The sequence below is a fragment of the Geotrypetes seraphini genome, chromosome 12, assembly GCF_902459505.1.
Source record: "Geotrypetes seraphini chromosome 12, aGeoSer1.1, whole genome shotgun sequence".
NCBI lineage: Eukaryota > Metazoa > Chordata > Amphibia > Gymnophiona > Dermophiidae > Geotrypetes > Geotrypetes seraphini.
The window spans coordinates 3,820,876-3,843,788 of NC_047095.1; the positions used below are offsets into that span (position 1 = coordinate 3,820,876).

At 41.5% G+C, this 22,913-nt stretch overlaps 1 protein-coding gene across 4 annotated transcripts in view; it reads right to left on the minus strand.

The window, feature by feature from the left end:
* Positions 1–22,913, minus strand: part of DENND1B (DENN domain containing 1B) — a 454,561-nt gene that overhangs the window by 129,688 nt on the left and 301,960 nt on the right. For all 4 annotated transcript variants that reach the window (XM_033917142.1, XM_033917140.1, XM_033917139.1 and 1 more), the window contains 2 exons: positions 11,721–11,846; positions 108–209 (listed from right to left, as the gene is read on the minus strand). In XM_033917142.1, coding sequence (XP_033773033.1) covers positions 108–209; positions 11,721–11,846 — 228 coding nt within the window. The remainder of the gene's footprint in view (positions 1–107; positions 210–11,720; positions 11,847–22,913) is intronic.

Genomic DNA, 22,913 nt, shown 5'->3' on the forward strand with positions numbered 1-22,913 from the left:
TGAGAGTGCGCATGTGTGCTTAGCATTTTATTATTATAGATTACAATTAATGTGACTGAAGGGAACTGGAACAAATGTAATTAAGAGCTGAATATGGTCTGCCTTACCTGCTTAAAAAGTTGAAGATTTACTGCTGTTTCCAGAAAGTGTTTCATAGTGCTGGAACGATGCTTAATAAAACTATCTTCACAGAAGGTGATGCATTCCCCCTAAATATGAACAATGCAATGATTTGGAGATAAATAGTAAGATAGTATATGAAGACAGAATAAAAAAAATAAAACAGTAGATCAATCTAGCCTCCCCATTATTCCTCCTACAGCTAAGGATATAGACTAGATGTTAACCATATAGGCTGACCACCTGTTAAGATATTTCTGCTCATCAAGACAGTCATTAGGTCAACTTCATATGTATAAAGGAACATAAGATGCTCCACTTAATTCATATTCAGCACCCAATTGAAACTATAGCTATTAATAAAGGCAAGGCATGTGACCTCTCATTGCTTATGAAGATAAGCAGAGCCTGTTTACTTTTAAACTACAGTTCTGCTTAAGGGGCCCTTTTATTAAGGGGTATTAAACCCTAATGCGCCTATGCGAGGATTTCCCTGTTGTTGCATGTTAATCGCATGTTAACTATTTTAAAAAATATTATTGGAAGAGGCATGTTATGAACAGAGAGTGGGCATTCCTGTGCTATCTGGCTAACACATTATAGTTAGCACGTGCAAACAGAATAACACAATGTTAATAATGGAGAACCTAGCATCTCCTAAATAGGAGTCATTAAAGGGCCAGATTCTGTATAGGACGCCCGGTCTTAGAAGCCGCCTAAGCGGCTTTTGAGAATTACACACCGGCGTCCTATATAGAATCACGTCTGTCCTCATGGAGAGATGCCTAAGCCTGCCTAAGATTCCAGTTGGCCCAGGTGCCTAAGGCTCCTCCTATGGGAGGGGCTTTAAGTGCCTGGGCCAATCAGGGACAGGCCCCTCCCTGGTGCATTCCACGAAGCACTGGGAAGGGGAAGGCTTGCCACTCTGTGGAGGTGGGCCTGCCGGCCAGAGTAAGCATCCTTCCAGCCAGCCACCGAACAAAAGGTACTGGTGGGGTCCAGGTGGGCTTGGGGGTGGGCCTGCCTGCAGGGGGTTTCTGGCAGGAGGGAGTGGGCATACTTCATGCCGATGATCTATAGGATGGAGGAAGGTTCTGGCAGGAAGGACTGGACATCCCTCTTGCCAGGGGGATGGCTCAGGGGGAGTGGTGGCAGGAGGAATTGAGCACTCCTCCTGTCACGAACATTCGAGGGTAAGAGGGTGGTTTTGGGGGTTCTGACAGGAGGGATTGGGCCTCCCTCCTGCCAGTTGTCATTGTGGGGAGAGGGGGGAACGATAGCTTCCTGCCACGGCTGCTAAAGTGATCGCGGCAGAGAGATTCCCTTGCCCCAATCGGCTCAGTGGCTGCATCTATCTGAAATGTAGACCAGCATTTTACTGTAGCATATTTCTTTTAGTAGGGCAGGTCTTAAGGTCTCTCTTTCTAATACATTCATGTTAAAATCATTTGTTGCAAATATTTTTGATGAAATACAATTGTTTACACAATGGCCAAAAAAGCCCTGTACAGCTATTTAGAGAAAAAAAAAAGGTTAAAGACAAATTGTCATGCTTAAATATTGTACAATATAATAAATGGAGTTAATCATTATAACAAAATCCAAAAATTTTTTGAACCTATTTTTAAACTCGATATGGAAACAAGTTGTCTTTCTTTAAAATATATTGTGCAAAAGGTTAAGAAACGTAAACAATTCATTTTCTTTGCTAAAAGGTTCTGGCATAGCTTCAGAAATCTAGCAAAAGCAAGAGATTAAGTCAAGCAAATGGAATGGTAAGATACTGAAGTAATAAACAGTATTAGTTATCACAGTGTGTTAAATTTTAACCATTTGGTTTCAAGTTTAAGGGCCTATATACAAAAACTGCATAAAGTTTTGCTGTTAGTGCACATTAAAGGCAATGTTTAAGACAACAATTCACATGAATATTTTTTTTAAACCTTGATCAGTATGCCATTTTAGAAGTTAGAGAAAGTGATTTAATAACAGTGTAACCCTCAAACGGTCTAAAATAGAATGTGTATGCCAATTGTTATTCTATGAAATGAATCTGAAGAAAAGGTTTAAATATGTTGAACATTGAACCCCTGAAAAAACTCCACGATAACATTAATTAGAGCTTCAGATTGGGGAAAAGATTAAGAAAATTTCTGTGTGTTTGGCCACTGTGAAGCAAGTCCTGCCTCTCTACTGTCATAACATTTAAGGAAAATTCAGCATTTTGGCTTCATTGTTTGACCATACAATAAGACTACACATTTATTTCTTAATGTACTATAAAGAGTGCTTATTAGCACTCTACATTTTACACAGAATGAAGAGATCGGAACTGAGATGTCCAAGTCAGAATGTGCTCAGTTCTGATGTTATTTTAGAAAGGACCTGCTGACACAGATCCTTTCATAAAATACCTGTGGGAGTACAAGTGTATTTGCTGGTCCATGCAGCTGGAGTAGCCATTTCACAAAGATACATGTGGGAAAAATCAACAGAGGAAACTTGTCAACTTACAAGTGTATGTATATGTGTGTGTGTATATATATATATATATATATATATATATATATATACTGTATATACATTATATATATATATATATATATATATATATATATATATAAAAACACCCCTCCTGCACCTTCACTGGCTTCTATTACTCTCATCATTGAAACCTTCCATTCCCTCTTGGAATGTGTCCTCAAAGTTAACAAGGCCCTTTTATGTTCCTGCTGTTCCATTACCAAATCAATGCACCCGATCAGCCTCTTTGTCCACAGTGTGGAACAAAATTTGCAAAAAATCACACTCTACTGCTGCTCTTTTTCTATTTCATTGCACTTCAGGGAATACTGCAGAAGCCTTCACCTCACAAAATGCAAACTTTTTTTATCCAAAAAGGTTGCCTCTTCTCTGAATCACCCTCAGGCCCTTTTTCATGCTCTGAACCGCCTTGCCTTGCATTTACTATCTCCCCTATGACCCTGTGGTTCTCCCTCTTCATACATTGGCAGATACCTGGCAATCCATGACTTCTTCTCTTTGTCTTTCAGTTCAGACTGGGCTCTTGCCCTCCCATTGCCCTCAAACATCTCCCCATCTTACTCCATTTGTCCTACTGACAACTTAGGGCTAGATTCACTAAGCCCACTGATCATGTCCCGACCACTCAGCAACCCTTTTGTGACCCCTGACCCGATTCACTAACCTTCATCTCGAGCATATCCACATCAAATCTGATCCACGCATGCAAATGAGGGGAAACGGCATGCAAAGTAGGAAGGATGCGATTCACTAACAAAATTCAGGCACACCGACTGGGCTGGCCGATCAAATAAAGAAGCGACTGCTGGGGACCAGTCGGCTCACGTCCTTCCCACTGTCCTGCACATTCATGGGGAAGGACGGCAGAGAGCAATTGGGGCGGCAGGAGAAACGGGGCGGCATGGGCTCACAGGAGAAGAAGCTTGTTTGGAAGAAGAAATATGTATAAAGCTCTGTTGTCTAGAGTTGTATATGAAAGAGTCACAGAATTGTTTTCAGGACTAGCTTAGCGCTTGTCAAGGAGCTTTTGCTTCTCACCACCCATGTTAGTTTAATTTCTGAGCTGTCTCTGCCCCACAAAAGTACAGTAGATGTATGTATTGCTTGATTCTGTTTCAAGAGGATCTCTCCCACCAGTGCCAGAGCAAAGAAAAGAGCAGGGAGACCCTTGCGCCAGCCTTCTCCTGTCACTCACAGGCAGCCGCAGAGCCTGATACAAGCCGGCGACCCAGGGGAAAAAAGCAGGGGAAGAAGGCAGAGGTGCTGAGATCCTGTAAATGATGGGCACACTGGAGAAACCATCAGTAATCTGAGGGCGGTAGATCCAGGACTGATGGTTTCTTGCCAACATGACAAATGTGCTGTATGCCAGGAGCTAGAGTTGCAATTTGCTACTTTTGGACTGTTGCTTATCCACAATTCAGCCTGTCAGAGCCACAAATCACTTTCCTAATAGTTAGTCCATGCCATGACTCTACTGCCCTTCCCTGCAGTGCAAGCCTGTGGTTTTAATCGGCAGGTTTAAAGCTGGTTAAAACCACAGGCTTGCGAAGTATAAAATTAAAGTTAAAAGTAAAAAAAATGTTTGCAGCTCTGTACGCACACAGGTCTGCACATTAGTGCTGCCCGATTCAGGAAAAAAAAATTTCGATTCTATTGTATTCAGCCTATTGAATTGGTTTTTCGATTCGATTTTCCTGCCCAATTGGGTGTTTTTTTCAAACATCCTGGTGGGTTTATTTTATAGCCTCTTCACCCCTTTACCTTCTCCTAACCACATTGTCGCTATGGTGTAAACAAAATAAACAAACAAAAAAGACTTTTCCTCTTTCTGTTAAATCCTAGCTCACGTTTGCGGTCTAACACCAGCTCTGGCAGAATACACATTTCAAATACGACATATTATAATCATAAATGGAAAATAAAATTAGTTTTTCTACCTTTTGTTGTCTGATCATTATTCAAATCTTGTTGGTCCCAGGCTCTGGTTGTCTTCTGATAACTTGCTTGCCAGGGTCTTCTTCTTTCTTCATGCTAACCATCCATCTGCCATCTCTGTCCTCCCCTTCCATTTCCCTTCCATCCCCAGAGGTCTGGCATCTTTCTTTTTTTTTCGCCTCCATCCACAGATCCACCTTTTCTTAACTACCCTTTCATCCAGCATCTCTCCCTCCTTCCCCACCACTCCAGGGTCCACCATCTCTCCCTTTATTTTTCCAACTACACTCCTATCCAGTATCTCTATCCCCCACTCCACACTATCCCTTGTGTCCAACTTCTCTCCTTTTCTGTTCCTTCCCTCCCTAAATCCCATTGTCTCCTCTATTTTTAGACCCATTATTTCTTCCCCCCCCAGTCCGGCATATGTACGTCTCTTTGAACCCCCCTTCCCTCCCTCCCTCCGTGTACTTCTACACCAGGACCCCCTCCCCTGAAGGTCTGTTCCTCCCTGAAGGCCTGCACCTCCCCCTGAAGGCCTGTCCCCCCTTGAAGGCCTGTCCCCTGAAGGCCTATGCCACCATCCCTGGCCTGTCCCCCCATTGAAGGCCTGTCCCCCCCTTGAAGGCTTGCCTGTACCCCCCCTGAAGGCCTGTGCCACCATCCCTGGCCTGTCCCCCCTTTGAAAGCCTGTCCCCCCCTTTAAAGGTCTGCACCCCCCTTGAAGGCCTGTTCCCCCCTTGAAGGCCTGCCCCCCCGAAGGACTGTGCACCCCCCCCCCCCGGGAAGGCCTCTGTGTTCACCCTGGCCTCCCTGCACCGTTTACCTTATAGTTTCAGCCTGCAGCGAAGAATGCGGTTACAGCGTTTTTGTAAAGTGCTTTCAGCTGTTTCCTCTGCTGCAGTCCCACCCCTCCTCTGACATCAGAGGCAGGATCGTGGCAGAGGAAATAGCTTAAAGCACTTTGCAAAAACGTTGTAACCACGATCTTTGCTGCAGGCTGAAACTATAAGGTAAATGGTGCGGGGAGGCCAGGGGGAACACGGAAGCCTTCCCTGGGGGGGGATGCACAGTCCTTCGGGGAGGCCAGGGGGGAAGCGGAGGCATGGGGTAAGCCGATAGCAGCACTTCCTGACTGACCCTCCCTCCTCGCCCTCTAAAGCAGATGTGGCAGTGGCCGGCCAGCAAGAGCAGCGCTGCCGCTCCTGCTTTAGGGGGCTAAGGGGGAGGGTCCGAATCGGGAAGCTGATTGTTTTTTTGTTTTGAATCGATTTACCCGAAGTGAATCGGTGAACCGATTCGAATTGTGAATCGGGCAGCACTACTGCGCATGCTTCAGGATCGCTCACTAGCAATCCGTGTGGTTGATGGGAGGCATTCCTCCGATCGCCCTCATTTGCATGCTGGCCCGTCGTGGATCAGTCGGCCTGCTGCAGATCGGGCACAATCAGGCAGGTTAGTGAATCTAGCCCTAAGTCCTCCTTTAACCTTCTCGCTCACCACTTACTAGCAAAAGCCATTAACTCCCTTAATCTTTCCGCCTCTCCCTTTGGTCCCTGGCCTATATTCCTTGTTAAACATCTAGTTCAGCTCCTTATACCTGACCTCCTACCATTCCTTGAGTCCAGCCTTTCGAAGGGCTCTATTCCCGCCCTGGAAACATACTCTTATTTATCCCCCTGCTCAAAAATACCCACTTAGGACATTTAAGAAACAACTGAAAACTCACCTGTTCATGGAGACCTTCAGCCTCACTAAAAATTATATTCTTCTCTTCTTTCTTTCCCCCTTCCCTCCCTCTCTGCTTATTTTTCTTTCATTCCCTCTTTAACCCTTTAATTTTTTTAAAAAAATCTATAAACCACTTAGAAGCCTTGACATTGTCTTTTGAAGTATATCAATATGAATAAATAAAATCAAATAAAAACTGCTTATGTTACAGACTTTGCTGTTGTGCTTATTGAAGAAGGATTTACGTATCTTTTATAAAAAAAAGTTACTCGTTTTTGTTGGGGGGGGGGGCCAAAAAACCTAAATTAAAGTTGATATATTTGCTGGGGAATTGGAATAAAGGGGGGTTAAGTCTACCGGATATGTGGATTTATAATTATGCATGTCTGCTTTGTCATTTGGGAGATTGGATTAATGAGACAAGTATTTACACTCCTCTTCGGATGGAACGGGAGTTTTATGCTCCTTGTGATGTATTTGCATTATTACATAGTGCAAGGAAGGCATTGTCTTCTCATATTTGTTCAAATTTATTATTCAACACATTACGGATGACATGGTGTTGGCTTGTGCGACTCTTTGGTGGGAATCCGATGATAACTGATCTTTTGCCTTTGCAGGGTAATCTGGCCTTTCCTCCAGGACGAGACTCTAGAGAGTATAGGTTATGGGGACTAAGAGGAGTTAAAAATTTGGAACATGTTTTAGGTGATGAAGGAAAAATGTTAACCCATGCTGAAATATTAGCTAAGGTGAGGGTGACCTGGGGAGCGCAGTTTGCCTGTTTTCAAGTGGAGCATTATGTAAGATCCCTTGATAGAGCACAATTGAGTTTGCATTTGGGGGTTAAAATGCGAGAGTTGTTTACTCGGGAGGAGGGATTATCTCTTTCAGTGTCAAGCATTCATGTTAGCTTACAAAAATTACAACCAGATAAGGACTACCAGAATATTCGGGATAAATGAGAGAGAGAATTACAGCTTAATTTGGGACATTGGGATGTTGCCCGTTCTTTAAGGGCTACACCTGGGGTGATACAATGTGCATGGTTAAGAGAAACATATTACAGGGTAACATTACGTGCCTATTATACTCGTACACAGTTGTTCTATGGTGGAGGTCTTCCTACTCCATTATGTCATAAATGTGGATTGGGGGAGCATACTTTGGGACATGCTTTTTGGTTTTATCCCATTATTCAGCATTTTTGGAAGCGAATAATATCTTATATGTCTGAGTTAATTGGAAGATCTTTGTGCTACTCTCCATCCCATTTTATTTTGGATTTGCCAGAAGCTTTTCGTCATTTGCCTAAGGGGCATAGGACGCTGTGTGGGAAAATGAGTCTACTGACCAAAAAATGTATTCTTCAATATCGGACGATCCCTGACCCTCCAAAGTTTTGACATTGGCGAAACCAGTTGGCCATCTGGGAAGCTAGAAATGCTAGAAGGATGAGGAAGCGAAAGATGTTGTTTATGCAAATATGGGATCCATATTTGCAAGCCTTATTTCCTAAAGGTTGTAGTGCAGTTTTAAGATGGGTGTCCAAACTGAGATTGAGGAGGGGTAGAGAGTACCACTGGAAGGGAAGGGAGGGTTTTGGAAGGGAAGGTAGAGGTAGATTCAAACATGTAGTCCTATTGAGATTTGATGGGGGATGGAGAGTACCTTTGAATGGGGAAGGGAAGGGAGGGTTTCGGGAGGGATGGTAGAGGGTATTAAATGATTTAAAACATGTAGTCATACATAGATTGAGTGGGGTTTGAAGGGGGATGAAGGTATTTTCTAGGTTTATATGGGATGTATTTTACTCGATGCCTCATTATTATACTAGTACAGCCACAGTAAGTAGTTATCTAACCTACGTTAATACTGCCAAGGGGTTTCATTATTATACTAAGCACCTTGGTGTATGTAATATTGACCACATCAATATGTTCATCATATTATTATATTTGATGCATCATCGTTGTTATACAAGTGATGTATTTGTTGTTGTTTGCATCAATAAAAATTGTTTAAACTTAAAAAAAAACTGCTTATTAACTACAGAGGTCACAGTCTTTAATTTATTTTTAATTTGGAGGGGGAAGTAAACAATGGGGGAGGGGAGAAGAAGACCTCCCTTAATTCTTCCTGTAAAGGGATGGACTAAACATTTTATTATTTATTTAAACCATTTATACCATAATTCATATCCTGAATTATCTAACAAGTCTAAGTGGTTTACAAACAATACAGTGCGATTTGACGTAAACAAAGAACAGATCACTTGAAGAAGCTTCGTAAAATTATTTAGTCACCACAATGTTCAATAAATACCTTATAGTCCAATAGGTATTTATTGAATATTGTGGTGAATACCTAATTTAATAAGTTTTTTTGTGTGATCTGCCCTTTGATTACATCATATTGGATCTTGCCTTCTTGTTTCCTGGGACTTATAAGCAACACATACAAAATATTATTCACCTAAAGATGTGAAATAAAAATAACAAGCAATGGAATCCGTTTAATAAGCTAAGTACTAATGCATGTTCACCGCAGATTAAAAAGACAACACCACCGGATACACTCAGGTGTACAATGGTAGTTTTGGAATTAGTGCATGCCTCCCATGCACTAAAAAGTACTTTTTTTTATTTTTAGCATGGTGGGCATGTTTGCAGGTGAAGAGTAGGTGTGCTTTGTTAATCGATTAGTGGGTAGGTTCTGCTGAATGCTGATCAGCACAGGATTAGCGTGGATTACTACCCTTATCCACACTACTACTACTTATAGTGCTGAAAGGTGCATGCAGCGCTGTACATTTAATATTCAATACATGGTCCCTGCTCCGAAGAGCTTACAATCTAATATGGAAAGACAGACAGGACATCTCAGGGATGGGGAGCTTTTGGCAGTGAGTGGGAGTTAAGAGTTAAAAGCAGATTCAAAAAAGTTGGGTTTTTTAGCTTGGATTTGAATACCACTAGAGACGGAGTATTGACTTTGGCAGCCTGTTCCAGGAATATGACGGAGGCTGGAGTTGGCAGTGGAGGTAAAGGGTACAGATATGATGGACTTACCTGATGAACGGAGTTCATGGGGAGGGGGTGGGAGATGAGTGAGGAGAGATATTCAGGGGCTACAGAGTGAATGCACTGTAAGTCAGTAACAGGAGTTTGAACTGTATTTGGAAATGGATGGGAAGCCAATGAATTGACTTGAGGAGGGGGGTAATGTGAGCATGGTGGCTCTCATGGAATATGAGCCATGCAGCAGCATTTTGAACAGATTGAAGGGGAGAGGCGGATGAGTGGGAGACCCGAGAGAAGTGCGTTTAAGTAATCTAAGCGAGAGGTGATGAGAGCGTAGGTAAGAATTTTGGTACTGTGCTTGGAGAGGAGAGGTTGGATTTTGGTAATATTATAGAGGAAGAAGCGATAGGTTTTAGTGGTTTGTTGGATCTGAGCAAAAAAGGAGAGAGAGGAGTTAAAGGTCACATCGAGGCTGCGAGCTGACGAGAGAGGGAAGAGGAGAGTGTTATCCATAGAAATAGAGACCAGCGAGTGAATGGGGGGGGGGGGGAGGAGTGAGTTTAAGTTGAAAGATAAGGTTACTGCAACTTGCTTCTCTCAGGTCTTCCGCTCAGCCATCTCTCTTCCCTTCAATCCGTGCAAAATTCTGCTGCATGACTTATATTACATGAGAGCCGCCACCTCATATTACCCTTCTTCTCAAGCCACTTCACTGGTTCTCCATCCATTTCCGAATACAGTTCAAATTCCTCTTACTGACCTACAAGTGCACTCATTCTGCAGCCCCTCAATATCTCTCCACACTTCTCTCCCACTATGCTCCCAAACCCATGAACTCTGCTCATCAGGCAAGTCCCTCCTATCTGTACCCTTTTCCTCCAATGCCTACTCCAGACTTCATCCCTTCTATCTTGCTGTGCCGTATGCATGGAACAAACTGCCTGAGTCTTTACAGTATGTCAGGCACTATCAAAATCAAGCTAAAAGCCCACTTTAGTGATGCTGTTTTAATTCCCACTCACCATAAAATTAACTATGTCCATCCTATCATTCTCTGCAAGAAACTTCCCAAAATTAGATTATACACTTCTCCCTCCGTATTCGCTGTGATAGGGGATTAACAGAACCGCAAATACAGAAAAACCATAAATAACTTTTTCATATATTATTCGCTATTTTCTATTAAAAGCCACTGTGAATATGGTGAAACCATGGTGGGAGACCTGGCCTGTCCCTGCAGGAGAGGCAAAACACGGTGAAGAAAGTGCTGGGAATCGGCGATTTTTCTCTGTGAACGCTTGGAATCAGCTATTTCTCTATGCAAGCTGATGTCATTTGGGGGAGAAGAGCCAGCAAGCTAAAAAAAATGTGAATAATCAAAACCGCGAGTGCTGAAACCGCAAATACGGAGGGAGAAGTGTAAGCTCTTATTAGCAGGGACTTTCTGTTGTATGCTGAATGTACAGTGCTGCGTACGCTTTTCAGCGCTATACAAATGATGAATAATAGTAGTAGTAGGGAGCCTCTGCACCTACAAAATAGATGCCAGTAAGGGCTCATGTGTCCCCATCCACGATTAAGCCTTGAGAAATCACATGATTTCTGGTGTAGATTTCTGAGATCCTTTGCCTTCAATCTAGCACTTGCTTGTGTTATTTAAACTTCTTTCGAGTATCTAAAATCTAAATACACCATATCTAGGGCCTTTCCTGTACCCAATTCTCTGGTCACCCAGTCAAAGAAATTGATCAGATTTGTCTGACAAGACCTACCTCTAATAAATCTATGTTGCCTCTGGTCCTTTAATCCACCGTATTCCAGAAACTTCATCCATTCTTTTTTTTTAAGCGTTTCCATTAATTTGCTTACCACAGAAGTCAGACTTACTGGTCTGTAATTCCTTACTTCCATTTTTGTGTAGAGGAATCACATAAGTAATAAAACATAGTAAAACAGTTTACCGTCCCCGAGCAGAGCCTCAATAAAAGAGCATGTATATTAAACACTAGAAAGCCCACTGCTTACACTGGAGGTCACTTAGTAACATTTTGTGGGTGCTGTCTGCCATAAAGCCCATAGCAGTAAAATAGGTCTTGTGGCAGATAGCATATGCTAACCCTATTAGAACATGCTAACCATCAGTAAATAGCCTCAGCTGAGCTTTAGTGCTTTAAACAGTCAGCCAATTTAGACGTTTAATTGGCTGTACCAAATGCCCTTCAAAAATGTGGATAATGTGAAGGGTACTCATGATCTACAGAAGAATGGAGGGAAAAACCCCCACTGGATTGTGAAAGTTTAGTGTTTTTATTTCTTTCACTTTCAACTAGGAAAACAAAACAGGCTAGAAACAGAAAAGCTTACAGGTTTATATCTTAGTGCATCACGGTAGGATCCAAATAAGGCTGCCTGTGCTCGAAGAAAGGCCCTTGCTACTCCATCACCTGTAGCTGTCGACTGTTTCTTCAGTTTACTTTTCAAGGCCGAGACCTGCATGACAGAGTAGAACAGTTAAATTAACACCTCAGAAATTGGTACAGCAAGGTATGAACTCAATCAGCAGGCAAACTGCCATGTCTGTAGGTCAGCCAAAAACTCATCCTCCTCCTTAATAGCTTATCCTCCTAACTGTGGAGAGCACCTGCTGGTCTGTTAATTGAAATGAAAGCAGGAGAAGATGGTAAAGTGCTAATGCAAATTGGCTTATGCTCTCTTTTTTTCCCAAGGCCTTTTGACATAAATAAGCTTTAATTATTTTACAGTAAACTGCTTGTGAGTTACTTTCCTGCACGTTTTTCAATGCCTGTAACATGTCTGCTTATATAAGATAGAACCAGTTGAATACCTTTCATTCTGTGCCATGTAGGGTTGTTTGTTAAAGGCACTTGCCACTCAATCTCATTTTTTTCCCCCTGAGGATGCATTCCTAGCACTCGCCACTTTTCAATCACGCTATGAACCATTGCTACCATTATTTGAGAGTCTGAAAGGGTAGGTAGCTGTTTAAAAGGACAGTCTTAAGAGTACTGATAAAGAATAAAACATCAGAATAATATTAAAATCAACCCTCTTCATTGTCATAGCACCTGCTATATAGTAAGAATGCAGTCATACACTTCTGATTTTTAGATGATTCTCTAATGTGATGGACAACAGCATTGTCTCTACTAAGATAGATAACACAAAAGCTAGATATATTTAACAGGAATTATTAAAGTACCAAATGGGTCCTTTTACCAAGGTGTGCTGCTGAGTAGTGCACACTAATTGCCAAGTCTGCCATTCTATTCCTACGGACAGCTCGGCATTTAGTATGAGCTGCTCAGTAAAGTTTGGTAGTCAGAATTTATACTATTCACTAGCTTTGATATGTACTGAAACCCCCCCACCCCCTGAAATATACTTCTATTGCCTGTCAGTTTTTTATTTAAATTTTGGGCAGTATATATGTATAAATGAGTAAATAAATATATATATGTCTCTCTCTTTAGGTAGGTATACAAAGGGATATGGGAAAGTTCTTAGCCCAACCAAGAAGGGAATGACCTGGAGCTATGAAACTTACAGGGTTTTTTTTATTTATTTATTTATTTATAATTTTGAATACATTACAATATCCAATACTTCAAAAGAAAAAAGGAAAATCACATAAATCAATACATAATCAAATATACATACATAATTCCTTTTAAGCCCACATAAATGGGGAGTACCTTGCTATTTCTAATTAACTAAAGTTCAAGAAAATAAAGGACATTAATTCTTGGTTCACAATAAAGAACCTTGAATCATTCCTTAAAAAATGGGGATATTTTATATTAATTCTCCACAAGAGAATAAAAATAAAAATATAAATGAGATTTGTTTCACCTAGCTGAGATTATGAGGAGAAACTTACAGGTTATTCCATATATTCACCCCTAAATTCAACACACTTGGCACATCATGTCTGAAGTTTCTGTCACCTTTACAAAAAATACTCTGATGCCTGGTCACTGAACTAGTGTTTCACTGCTGCAATTGCTTCAAATCACGCAAAAATTGTCACCCTTTCAAACTTTTTTTAAGGCTTGGAAACAGAAAATAGTCAGATGGTGAGTAGGGTGGATGGTTTATGCACTGAAACTCCAACTGTGTCAAAACATCTATTGTTTTGCCAGGCTTGTGAGCAGGTGCACTGTCTTGCAAAAAGAGAACTCATTTCCGCAGCTTCTCTCTCCTTTTTTCTTTCAATGCCTCCTTTAATCGGCACAGCAAGTTACAGTAGCATTCTGTATTAACTGTTTGGCCCATTGGAAGATAGATAGTCAGTCATTACAACACCCTCCTGATTCCAAAAAACTGTGGCCATGACCTTTTGTCTGACTTTTGGGTCTTGAATTTCCTTGGCCTTGGAGAACCTAAGTGCTGCCACTGCATGAACTGTTTTGCCCCAGGATCATAGTGGTGTAACCATGTTTCATCAACAGTAACTAGTAATTCCCAAAAGTTGGAATCAGCTCGCTGAAAATGCTGCAAAATCAACTTGGAAGTGTCCACTCGATGTTGTTTCTCATCAGCATTCAAACATAATGGAATCAATTATTTCCAGTCAACTTTCCAAGTACTTAGAGAAATTTTCTATCTTATTGCCATTTCAACATGGGTTTGAACCAAATTTCAGCACAAAAACTTTTTTACTGTCATTAATTGCAAAGATCCAAAATTTACAGATGCAAAATAAATATGCGGTGTTGTTACAATTCGATTTGTCAGCTGCATTCGATGTGGTTCACCATGACATTTTGATCCATTTGTTAGCCGATATAGGTCTAAATTCTGTGGTTTTGGACTGGTTTAGCAAATTTCATTTATAACGCTCTTATGAGGTATGTCTAGAGGGCGAGGTTTCATCTTCATGGACACCTAACTGTGGGGTGCCGCAAGGCTCCCCCTTGTCACCAATTTTGTTTAACATCATTGAAAAACTTCTGTCTTTCATCTGCAGAGAATATGGGCTCCTTTTACTAAGCTGCAATAGCGGTTTTAGCACACGCTGAATTGCCGCGAGCACTAGACCTTAACGCCAGCATTGAGTTGGCGTTAGTTCCAGCCTTGTAGCTCTGGCTTAGCGTGCACTAAAATCCTGTGTGTGCTAAAAACGCTATCGCAGCTTAGTAAAAGGAGCCCTATATTTACTTATGCGGACGATATCTTCATTCTACTAGAAGTCAGTCATGATCTTAGTGAATTGGTTTCGGGCATAGACAGTTGCATTTCCAAACTGCAAATATGGGCGACTTCCACCCAAATGAAACTGAATGCTTCAAAAATCAAATTGCTTTGAATCGGGCCTAGATTAATGTTGCACTGAAATAAGATATCTCATTACACCTTGATTTTTCCTTCAGAATCTTGGGTATTATTCTGGATTCTTCTCTTACATTTCATGACCAGATACATTCTTTGGCAAAGAAATGTTTCTTTAGTTTGCATATGCTGAGGAAAGTTAGATCACTATTTCATTAAGAACATTACTTAGTATTGGTACAATCCACTGTGCTTGCTCCACTGTTTAATGCTGTTTATCTGGGCATTAAACAGTGTAGTCTAGATCAGCTACAGTTGATACAAAACAAAGCAGCTAAACTTATCTTTGGAAAGAGAAAGTATGACCATGTATCCCCATTACTGAGAAAGCTTCACTGGTTTCCGGTTCGTTATAGGATACAGTGTATGTGTTGTCTTTAAGTTCCTTTATGGAATATTTGACCCCTCAATACCTCTATATTGGAATGCTACTAGATCCTGTTATTCGAGGATTTCAACAATGTATAAACTATCATTTCTTTCCTCTAGAGCAGGGGTCTCAAAGTCCCTCCTTGAGGGCCGCAATCCAGTCAGGTTTTCAGGATTTCCCCAATGAATCTGCAGATCTATGTGCATGCACTGCTCTCAGTGCATATTCATTGGGGAAATCCTGAAAACCCGACTGGATTGTGGCCCTCAAGGAGGGACTTTGAGATCCCTGCTCTAGAGGACTTAAATGTGCTGAGAAGCTTAGTAAATCTATGGCATTCAAACTGGTTGAAATTTGGAATAAGCTTCCCAACTCTATCAAATTGATGTCAGTTACAACAATTCCGGAAAGAACTAAAAACTGGGCTGTTTACACAATATTCAGCTTACCCGCTGAAGTGTTGTATTAATAGTATATTTTGCTTCTTTAATATTTTATTTCTTAAATAGCATTCTTTCTCTCAGACCCACTTTTATGTCTTTCTAATTTAGTCAATTGTGAACCGAGTTGAGCTCCTTCGGGAGACGACCCAGTATAAAAACTGAAGATTAGATTAGGTTTGGGCACCCACTTGGCTGACAGCTTCCGCATACCCAGCTACTCATGGATTATACACCTAACACATTCCCTGGATATCTGTAGTTTCTCAATTGTTTTAGCTGATATTCGTTGAACTGGACGTGATCAACAATTTCAATAGTTGACACCATTTGAGGCCTTGTTGCATCTTCAGTCTCGAAGTCTTCATGCTGAAAGTTTGCACACCACTTCCTCACTGTGGCGTATGATGGGCATTTGTCACTAAATGTTTGCATCATATATTCATGGATTTCCATTGGAGTTTTCTTCTGCAGGAATAGGAGCATCATGATGGCTTGGAGTTCCACGCTTGAAAATTCCACACTTTATGATTGATTCTGCATACCGACACTTTGCAAAATAACACTCAGAATTTAGGAAGTTGGTTGGGCTGAGAACTTTTCAGCACCCCCTCATATGTGTATATATAATATACATGCCTACACATACATATTCATATTCATTCTCTCTCTCTCTCTCTCTTATCTTACCCTAAACATTATTACATAGTTATTCTCACTAGTAAGTTATGTCTGGAATATTTAGCTCATATTTTTGAAAGTTAAAAATATTTTTTTGCGTTTCTTTAAGAAAAGTCATGACTGCTCTTATACAGGATAACTGTAATTGAAGTGTCAACCTAATTAACAACCAAACTTTGAATAATGTTAATGAGAACAGAACAAGGCATCAGAGAAAAGACCAGCTCTACAGGTGATAAACTTTCACAGTAATGACATTTTCCAGTGTAAAGTCACAATCACTGTGATCTGATCAAAGAGAGAGACCCCCGTTGGGTCCAATTATAACTACAATTTTGAAAAAAAATATTGAGTTATGATGTTCATCATCTATGTAGAAAGGCCTTTATGGTAGAGGTCTTCTCCCACAGCTGTGATCTTTTCAATTTATATCCAAGTGCCATAGTTCTAGATAAAAGTTTAAAATCTGATTCGTTTAGCTATTGAGAGAGAGGTTAACAATATAAATTTAGTTATTTTAGCTGGTGGCAGATTAGAAGAAAATGTATTGTTCAGAATATCAGGGTAAACAATTCAAAACTGCAAAACTAGCTGAAGGAGCACTACAACCTCTTCTGTTTAAATGAGAAGAATTAGTTTTTTTCTGTATTTTTTCTGTTTTTATTTTTCTCTTACAAGTAAGCCTCTCTTATTAAACCCTTACCTGCTAGGAGAAAACATTCAAAATAAGGTTTCTTTTACTAAGCTGTTTTAGGCACTAATGCATGCCTAATGCAGCAAGAATGGCCCCATGTGGAATGTGCTAGAGTGTTCTGCATTAGTTTTGCCATGTGCATATGCTAACTGTGCGCTAAATATTGTTTGCCTATTTTTCTTTTTGAAGAAGCATGTAAGGAGCAGAACGTGGGTATTCCTGCACTAACCAGTTAGCACATGGAAAACATGGGAGCCCTTGGAGGCAGATTCTATAAATGGGTGGCCCGACTGTAGGCAGTAGTAGGCGTTCTACCTCTGTCTAACAGCCAATCGAGATGCACATTAAAAAAAAACAGCCAAACAAAAAAAAACCCCGAGGCAGGCTGCCTACACCGTAGTCATTTGTCATGGTTAAGGGAGATGCGTTGGGATACTTAAGCTCGCCCAAGGCTGGGCGTGTGTGTGGTTTTACCCAGAAGAGGACTTGGGTGAGCTTTAAGTGTCCCTAGGTGTCTCCCTAGGGCCAAAAGAAATGCCTGAAATGTAGGCAAGGGTTGAAAAGTTCCGGGGCGGGGAAGGGGGGGGGGGTTGAAGGAAGGAGTGGGCATCCCTCCTGCCTGGCAGCTTCAGGAGAAGTTTGGGAGTTCAGCTGCAGGAGGGAGTGCGCATCCCTCCTGCCTGGCTGTTTTGGGAGGGGTTCAGGGGCAGGAGGCATCCCTCCTGCCGTCTGACTTTATGGGTTTTCCCTGCTGTAACCACTCAGCTGATCGCAGCAGGGGAATTTCCTTGCCTATTTGAAATGTAGGCCAGAATTTTGCTGCCCTACATTTCAGGTGTTTGTTGTGGCCCTAGGATTGGGAAATTCTAGGGGGGTGGTGGCAGAAGGGAATGGGCATCCTTGCCGCGATCAGCTGATGGCAGTGTATCCCTCCATCAGGCAGGCGCGATTCTCTAACCAGCACCTGTGACATGGGCGCTGATTAGAGAATCGGGGCGGTTAGGCATTTGTCCGATTCTGTATAGGACGCCAATCTGTGATTCTCAGATGCTTCTTAGGAGACTGCTGAGAACGGTGTCCTATACAGAATTTCACCCTTACTGCCTATAACATAGGTGGTTGTGCTGTAGTAGTAATGTTTAAAAATGTTAATGGCAACATTAGTAAAAAACAAAAGGAATTGACCCCAAAATATCCACAAAGAAGAAAATCCAGAGAAAACCAAAAAAACTCTGTGGAGTGACGATGTTCCTAAATGGACTTTATTTGAAAGTGTCAAAGTTCCAAAGGTACACTGAAATCATCCACATAAAATAATTTCATCCACATAAAAGCCTTAAAGGACCTAGTCCGCTAGGGATACAGGACCCAACACGGTCCGCGTTTCGACAAAAAGTCTTCTTCAGGGGTCCTATAAAGATGAATAAGTGGGAAACAATTATGTGGTGAGCCAGAAGTGAGACACTGCTTGCATTTGCCCTTTCTATTGCAAATGCAAGCCTTTAAGGCTTTTATGTGGATGATTTATTTTTATGTGGATGAAATTATTTTATGTGGATGATTTCAGTGTACCTTTGGAACTTTGACACTTTCAAATAAAGTCCATTTAGGAACATCGTCACTCCTCAATAGCAACATTAGTACCATATACAGGTGTTAATGAAAAAAAAAATAAAAATCAGGCTGTGAAGGACAAGCTAAGGCAGCATTTTATTACAGCTTAGAAAAAGGACACCTGAGTAACTGTGGAGCAGTGACTGCAAATTATTGACTGGGTGGTTACCAAACCATGTCAGTGATCTTTGGCACTTTCAGATATTATTCCTAGTTAAATTCTACAAATACAGAATTTGTGCAGAATTCCTCATAACCTCAGAGCACTTAGAATTCTGTGCAAGCTGTGCATAATTCAGTGCAGGCAAGGGCAGTAGAAGAGGAAGTGAACTGCTGCACAGTTGGTCACTTCCTCCTCCTGTACCGGCTTAGACCTGACTGTTTATTTGAACTGCTATCTCGCACATGCAGAATTACGCCAGGAGTAAGATATTAAGGCAGTTGAAAGGGATTATTTCTGGAATAAAAAAATGAAAAATAAATAATACATCTAACTGATTTTTCACAAAAGCACTAAAAAGCCATTTTTTGGGTTAACTTGATTTTGCCCTGATTAAGTAAGCTTCAGACACTGAACAATTCTCTTGCAGAAACCTATGCATTTATTTATTTATTTATTAAACCTTTTATAATCCACTATTCACAGTTCTAGCTGAAGTACTTAATAAAAACATACTTAATAAAAACATAACAAAAAAGCAAGATTATTCTTATATGAAAAATCTCACCAATAGCTAGTTTGTTTACAGTTAAGCCTGTCTAATATTTTCAAAACTAAGCAACTCATAAATTTTATCATGATCAATTTTATTTTATTTTCCAAAGGAAGAAAAATACCCTCACTTTCCTCAGATGTAAGCACGCCTGGAGATCAACAGCACATACATTTTTACCCACAGGAAAAAGTCAGGCAGGCTCTGGGTGAAGTTAACCCAGGGGAAGAAGGAAGTAGTGTAGATTTTCCATTTTCCAAACAATGTATATTCTTTTTCATGAAAAAAGCATCTGCCAAAAAAGAAGGTGCAAATCTCTATAAGCAAATGTTTTGGGTTTTTTTCTGGGCACTTTTCAAAGGCAAAGCCTTTTCCTTAGAGAAATGGTGCAGGATCCATGGATGAAAGCATTGTTGTACTTCACACCTGTCTGTGGATTTTCAAAAATCGTCTCCTCCCCCTTCTTACAATGTATGCATTCTTAAATAAGGTAAAGCACAGTTTGGTCATATAAGACTGATTGCTTAATATATGTCATAGAGGTAGGAGCAGGAAAGCAGCTTCCCAGTTCAAAAGTGTCATAAAAGGGAAATACGCAAGAGAATGATGAGACAACACATACAGAAATGATCAGAATGACCAAAAAAGAATGGTTGGCTGCACTGATAGACATTAATGAAAATCTTCTTTAAACAAGTACACCTTGAAAGAGGTCTTGAAAGTAGAGAGCGAGGCACCTGGTGAACTGTACAATAGCAGGAGGTTCAGAAGTAGGGGATAGAAAGAGAAAGTTTTATATGTAAAAGTGAACTGAGATAACAGTTACAGATAAGAGGGAGACAGAGGGGCCTTGTAATGGAATTTACCAGTGTACAAGGTGCTACCCCAAAATTCGGGGAATTCAATTGTAATTTTTTAAAAAATTGCTTACCAAAACTCCTAATTTCTACTGTCTCCTTCGAAGTAGTCTCCTTGAGAATGTATACAGCAATCCCAGTGTTTTTCCCATGAGTCCATGCATTGATGCCCCTGTATAAGACTTTGGTGAGAACTCATTTAGAATATTGTGTACAATTCTGGAGGCTGCACCTTCAAAAAGATATAAAAAGGATGGAGTCGGTCCTAAAATGGTGTGTGGTCTTCATCATAAGACGTATGGGGACAGACTTAAAGATCTCAATCTGTATATTTTGGAGGAAAGGCGGGAGAGGGGAGATATGATAGAGATGTTTAAATACCTACTTAATGTAAATGCGCATGAGTCGAGTCTCTTTAATTTGAAAGGAAACTCTGCAATGAAAGGGCTAAGGATGAAGTTAAGAGGTGATAGGCTCCGGAGTAATCTAAGGAAATATTTTTTTAATAGAAAGGGTGGTAGATGCATGGAACAGTCTTCCAGAGGAGGTGGTAGAGACAGAGACTGTGTCTGAATTCAAAAGGGCCTGGGATAGGCACATGGGATCTCTCGGAGAGAGAAAGAGATAATGGTTACTGCGGATGGGCAGACTAGATGGCCATTTGGCCTTTATCTGCCATCATGTTTCTATGTATCTATCTAGGGTGAGTGCCTTGAGGACCTCCTGTGATTCTGCCTGGATCTCTTCAATCGTGTTAAAACGCCACCCTTTTAGTCGTAATTTTATTTTTGGGAATAAGAAAAAATCACAGTGGGCAAGGTCAGATGAATAGGTAGGGTGCGTAAACACTGTAATGTTTCTGGAAGTTCCGAACACACAGAAACGGGATGGGCCTTCTGTTCACCAGTTAGCAGCCTTGGCACAAATTTTGCAGAAAAGCATCTCATGTTCAATTCATCCAACAAATTTGTTGACTGTTCCGCATGATTGTCCTACTATCTCACAAACATTTTGGATAGTTTGCCTATGATCTGTAAGGATAGTCTCACAAACTTTTGCTATGGTTTCTGGTGTTGCGCTTGTTGACGGTCGTCCAGAACGGTCATCGTCGTGGACAGATGTTCATCCATCCTTGAAGCGTTTGTACCAAAGAAAGGTTTTGCTTTGGCACATGGCATTATTTCCAAAGGTTTCCTGGAGCATATGATGGGTTTCTGCAGCAGGTTTTTAAAGTTTGAAACAAAATTTGATGCAGATTTTTTGCTCAGTAAAATCTGTCATATCGAAATCCATCGAGTCACTAAAACACAACCTTACAAAATCGCACAGAACAAAACAACGCGACCACTCAGTTGCATGCCCATTGGCACACTGATTCACAAAGTATACTGCTAGACACCTCTAGCGTTGGAAGGGCATATTATCAAGTTCACGCACGCTGTTCACATTCCCCAAACTTTTGAGCAGCACCTTATACAGTATACAGGAAAAACGGCAATGCACTTCTGTACACAGTGGTTCCAGGTAGAATATTTATAAGACCAATTATATACCACAGGTGCTAACATTTGTGTGTCTATTATTTATTTATTCAATTTTCAATACCATTCTCCCATAGGAGCTCAGAACAGTTTACATGGATTTATTCAGGTACTTGAAAATTTTTCCCTCTCTGTCCTGGTGGGCTCACAATCTAGCTAATGTACCTGGGGCAACAATTAAATTTAAAATCCTCCTCTTAGACTTTAAAAGGCATTCACCATTTGCATCTGCTTACATCAACAATCTTCTTATTACATATACTCCCAGCCATGCTCTTCGTTCTACAAATAGTAACTTACTCAAGATTCCCTCTCTTGCTTCCTTTCACCTCACCATTTCTCGTGAAACCACTTTTGGCTACTTAAGCCCCTTCCTTTGGAATTCGCTTCCCCCAGAGATAAGATCAGAATCATCCCTAACAAAATTCAAGAAACAGCTTAAAACTTAACTTTTCATCACAGTTTTCTTTTCTTTTTTTTGCCTAATCTTTTTGCTTGTTCTTTTATGTTATTTCTTCCTTCTGTGTCTTTTCTGCCATTCTCAACATACCAGTTACCGTATTTTCACGCATATAACGCGCGCGTTATTCACGATTTTACAAACCGAGCATAACCATGCACTTTATATGCATGAGCGCGTTGTACAATTTTTTTTTTTACATGGTTCCCCCCCGGACGTCCGATTCATCCCCCAGCCCTGAAAGCCTGATGCCCCACCCCGAAGGACCACTGCTCCCCCCCCCGAAGGACCGCTCGCACCCCCACCCTGAAGGACCGCTCGCACCCCCCCGACATCCTATTCATCCCTCAGCCCCCCCAGCACGGAGAAGCAGCCTACCGTGGGTTCGCGATGCCAGTGAGCCCTATTGCTTCCTCTGCCGGCGGTCCCGCCCCTTCTCTGAGCCCTGCGCTGCTTCCTCTACCGCGGTCCAGCCCTTTCTCCGACATCAGAGAAGGGGCGGGACCACGGCAGAGGAAGCAGCGCAGGGCTCAGAGAAGGGGCGGGACCGCCATCAGAGGAAGCAGCAGGGCTCACTGGCATCGCAAACCCACGGTAGGCTGCTTCTCCATGCAGGGGGGGGTGGGGGATGAATCTGATGTCGAGGGGGTGTGTGCGGTCCTTCAGGGTGGGGGGGCCAGCGGTCCTTAAGGGTGGGGAGGCCAGCGGTCCTTCAGGGTGGGGCATCAGGCTTTCAGGGTGGGGACAGGACTTCAAGGGGGACAGGCAGACCTTTAAGGGGGGACAGGACTTCAAGAGGGGACAAGGCAGGAGGAGGTTTTACTGGTAATTCAATGCA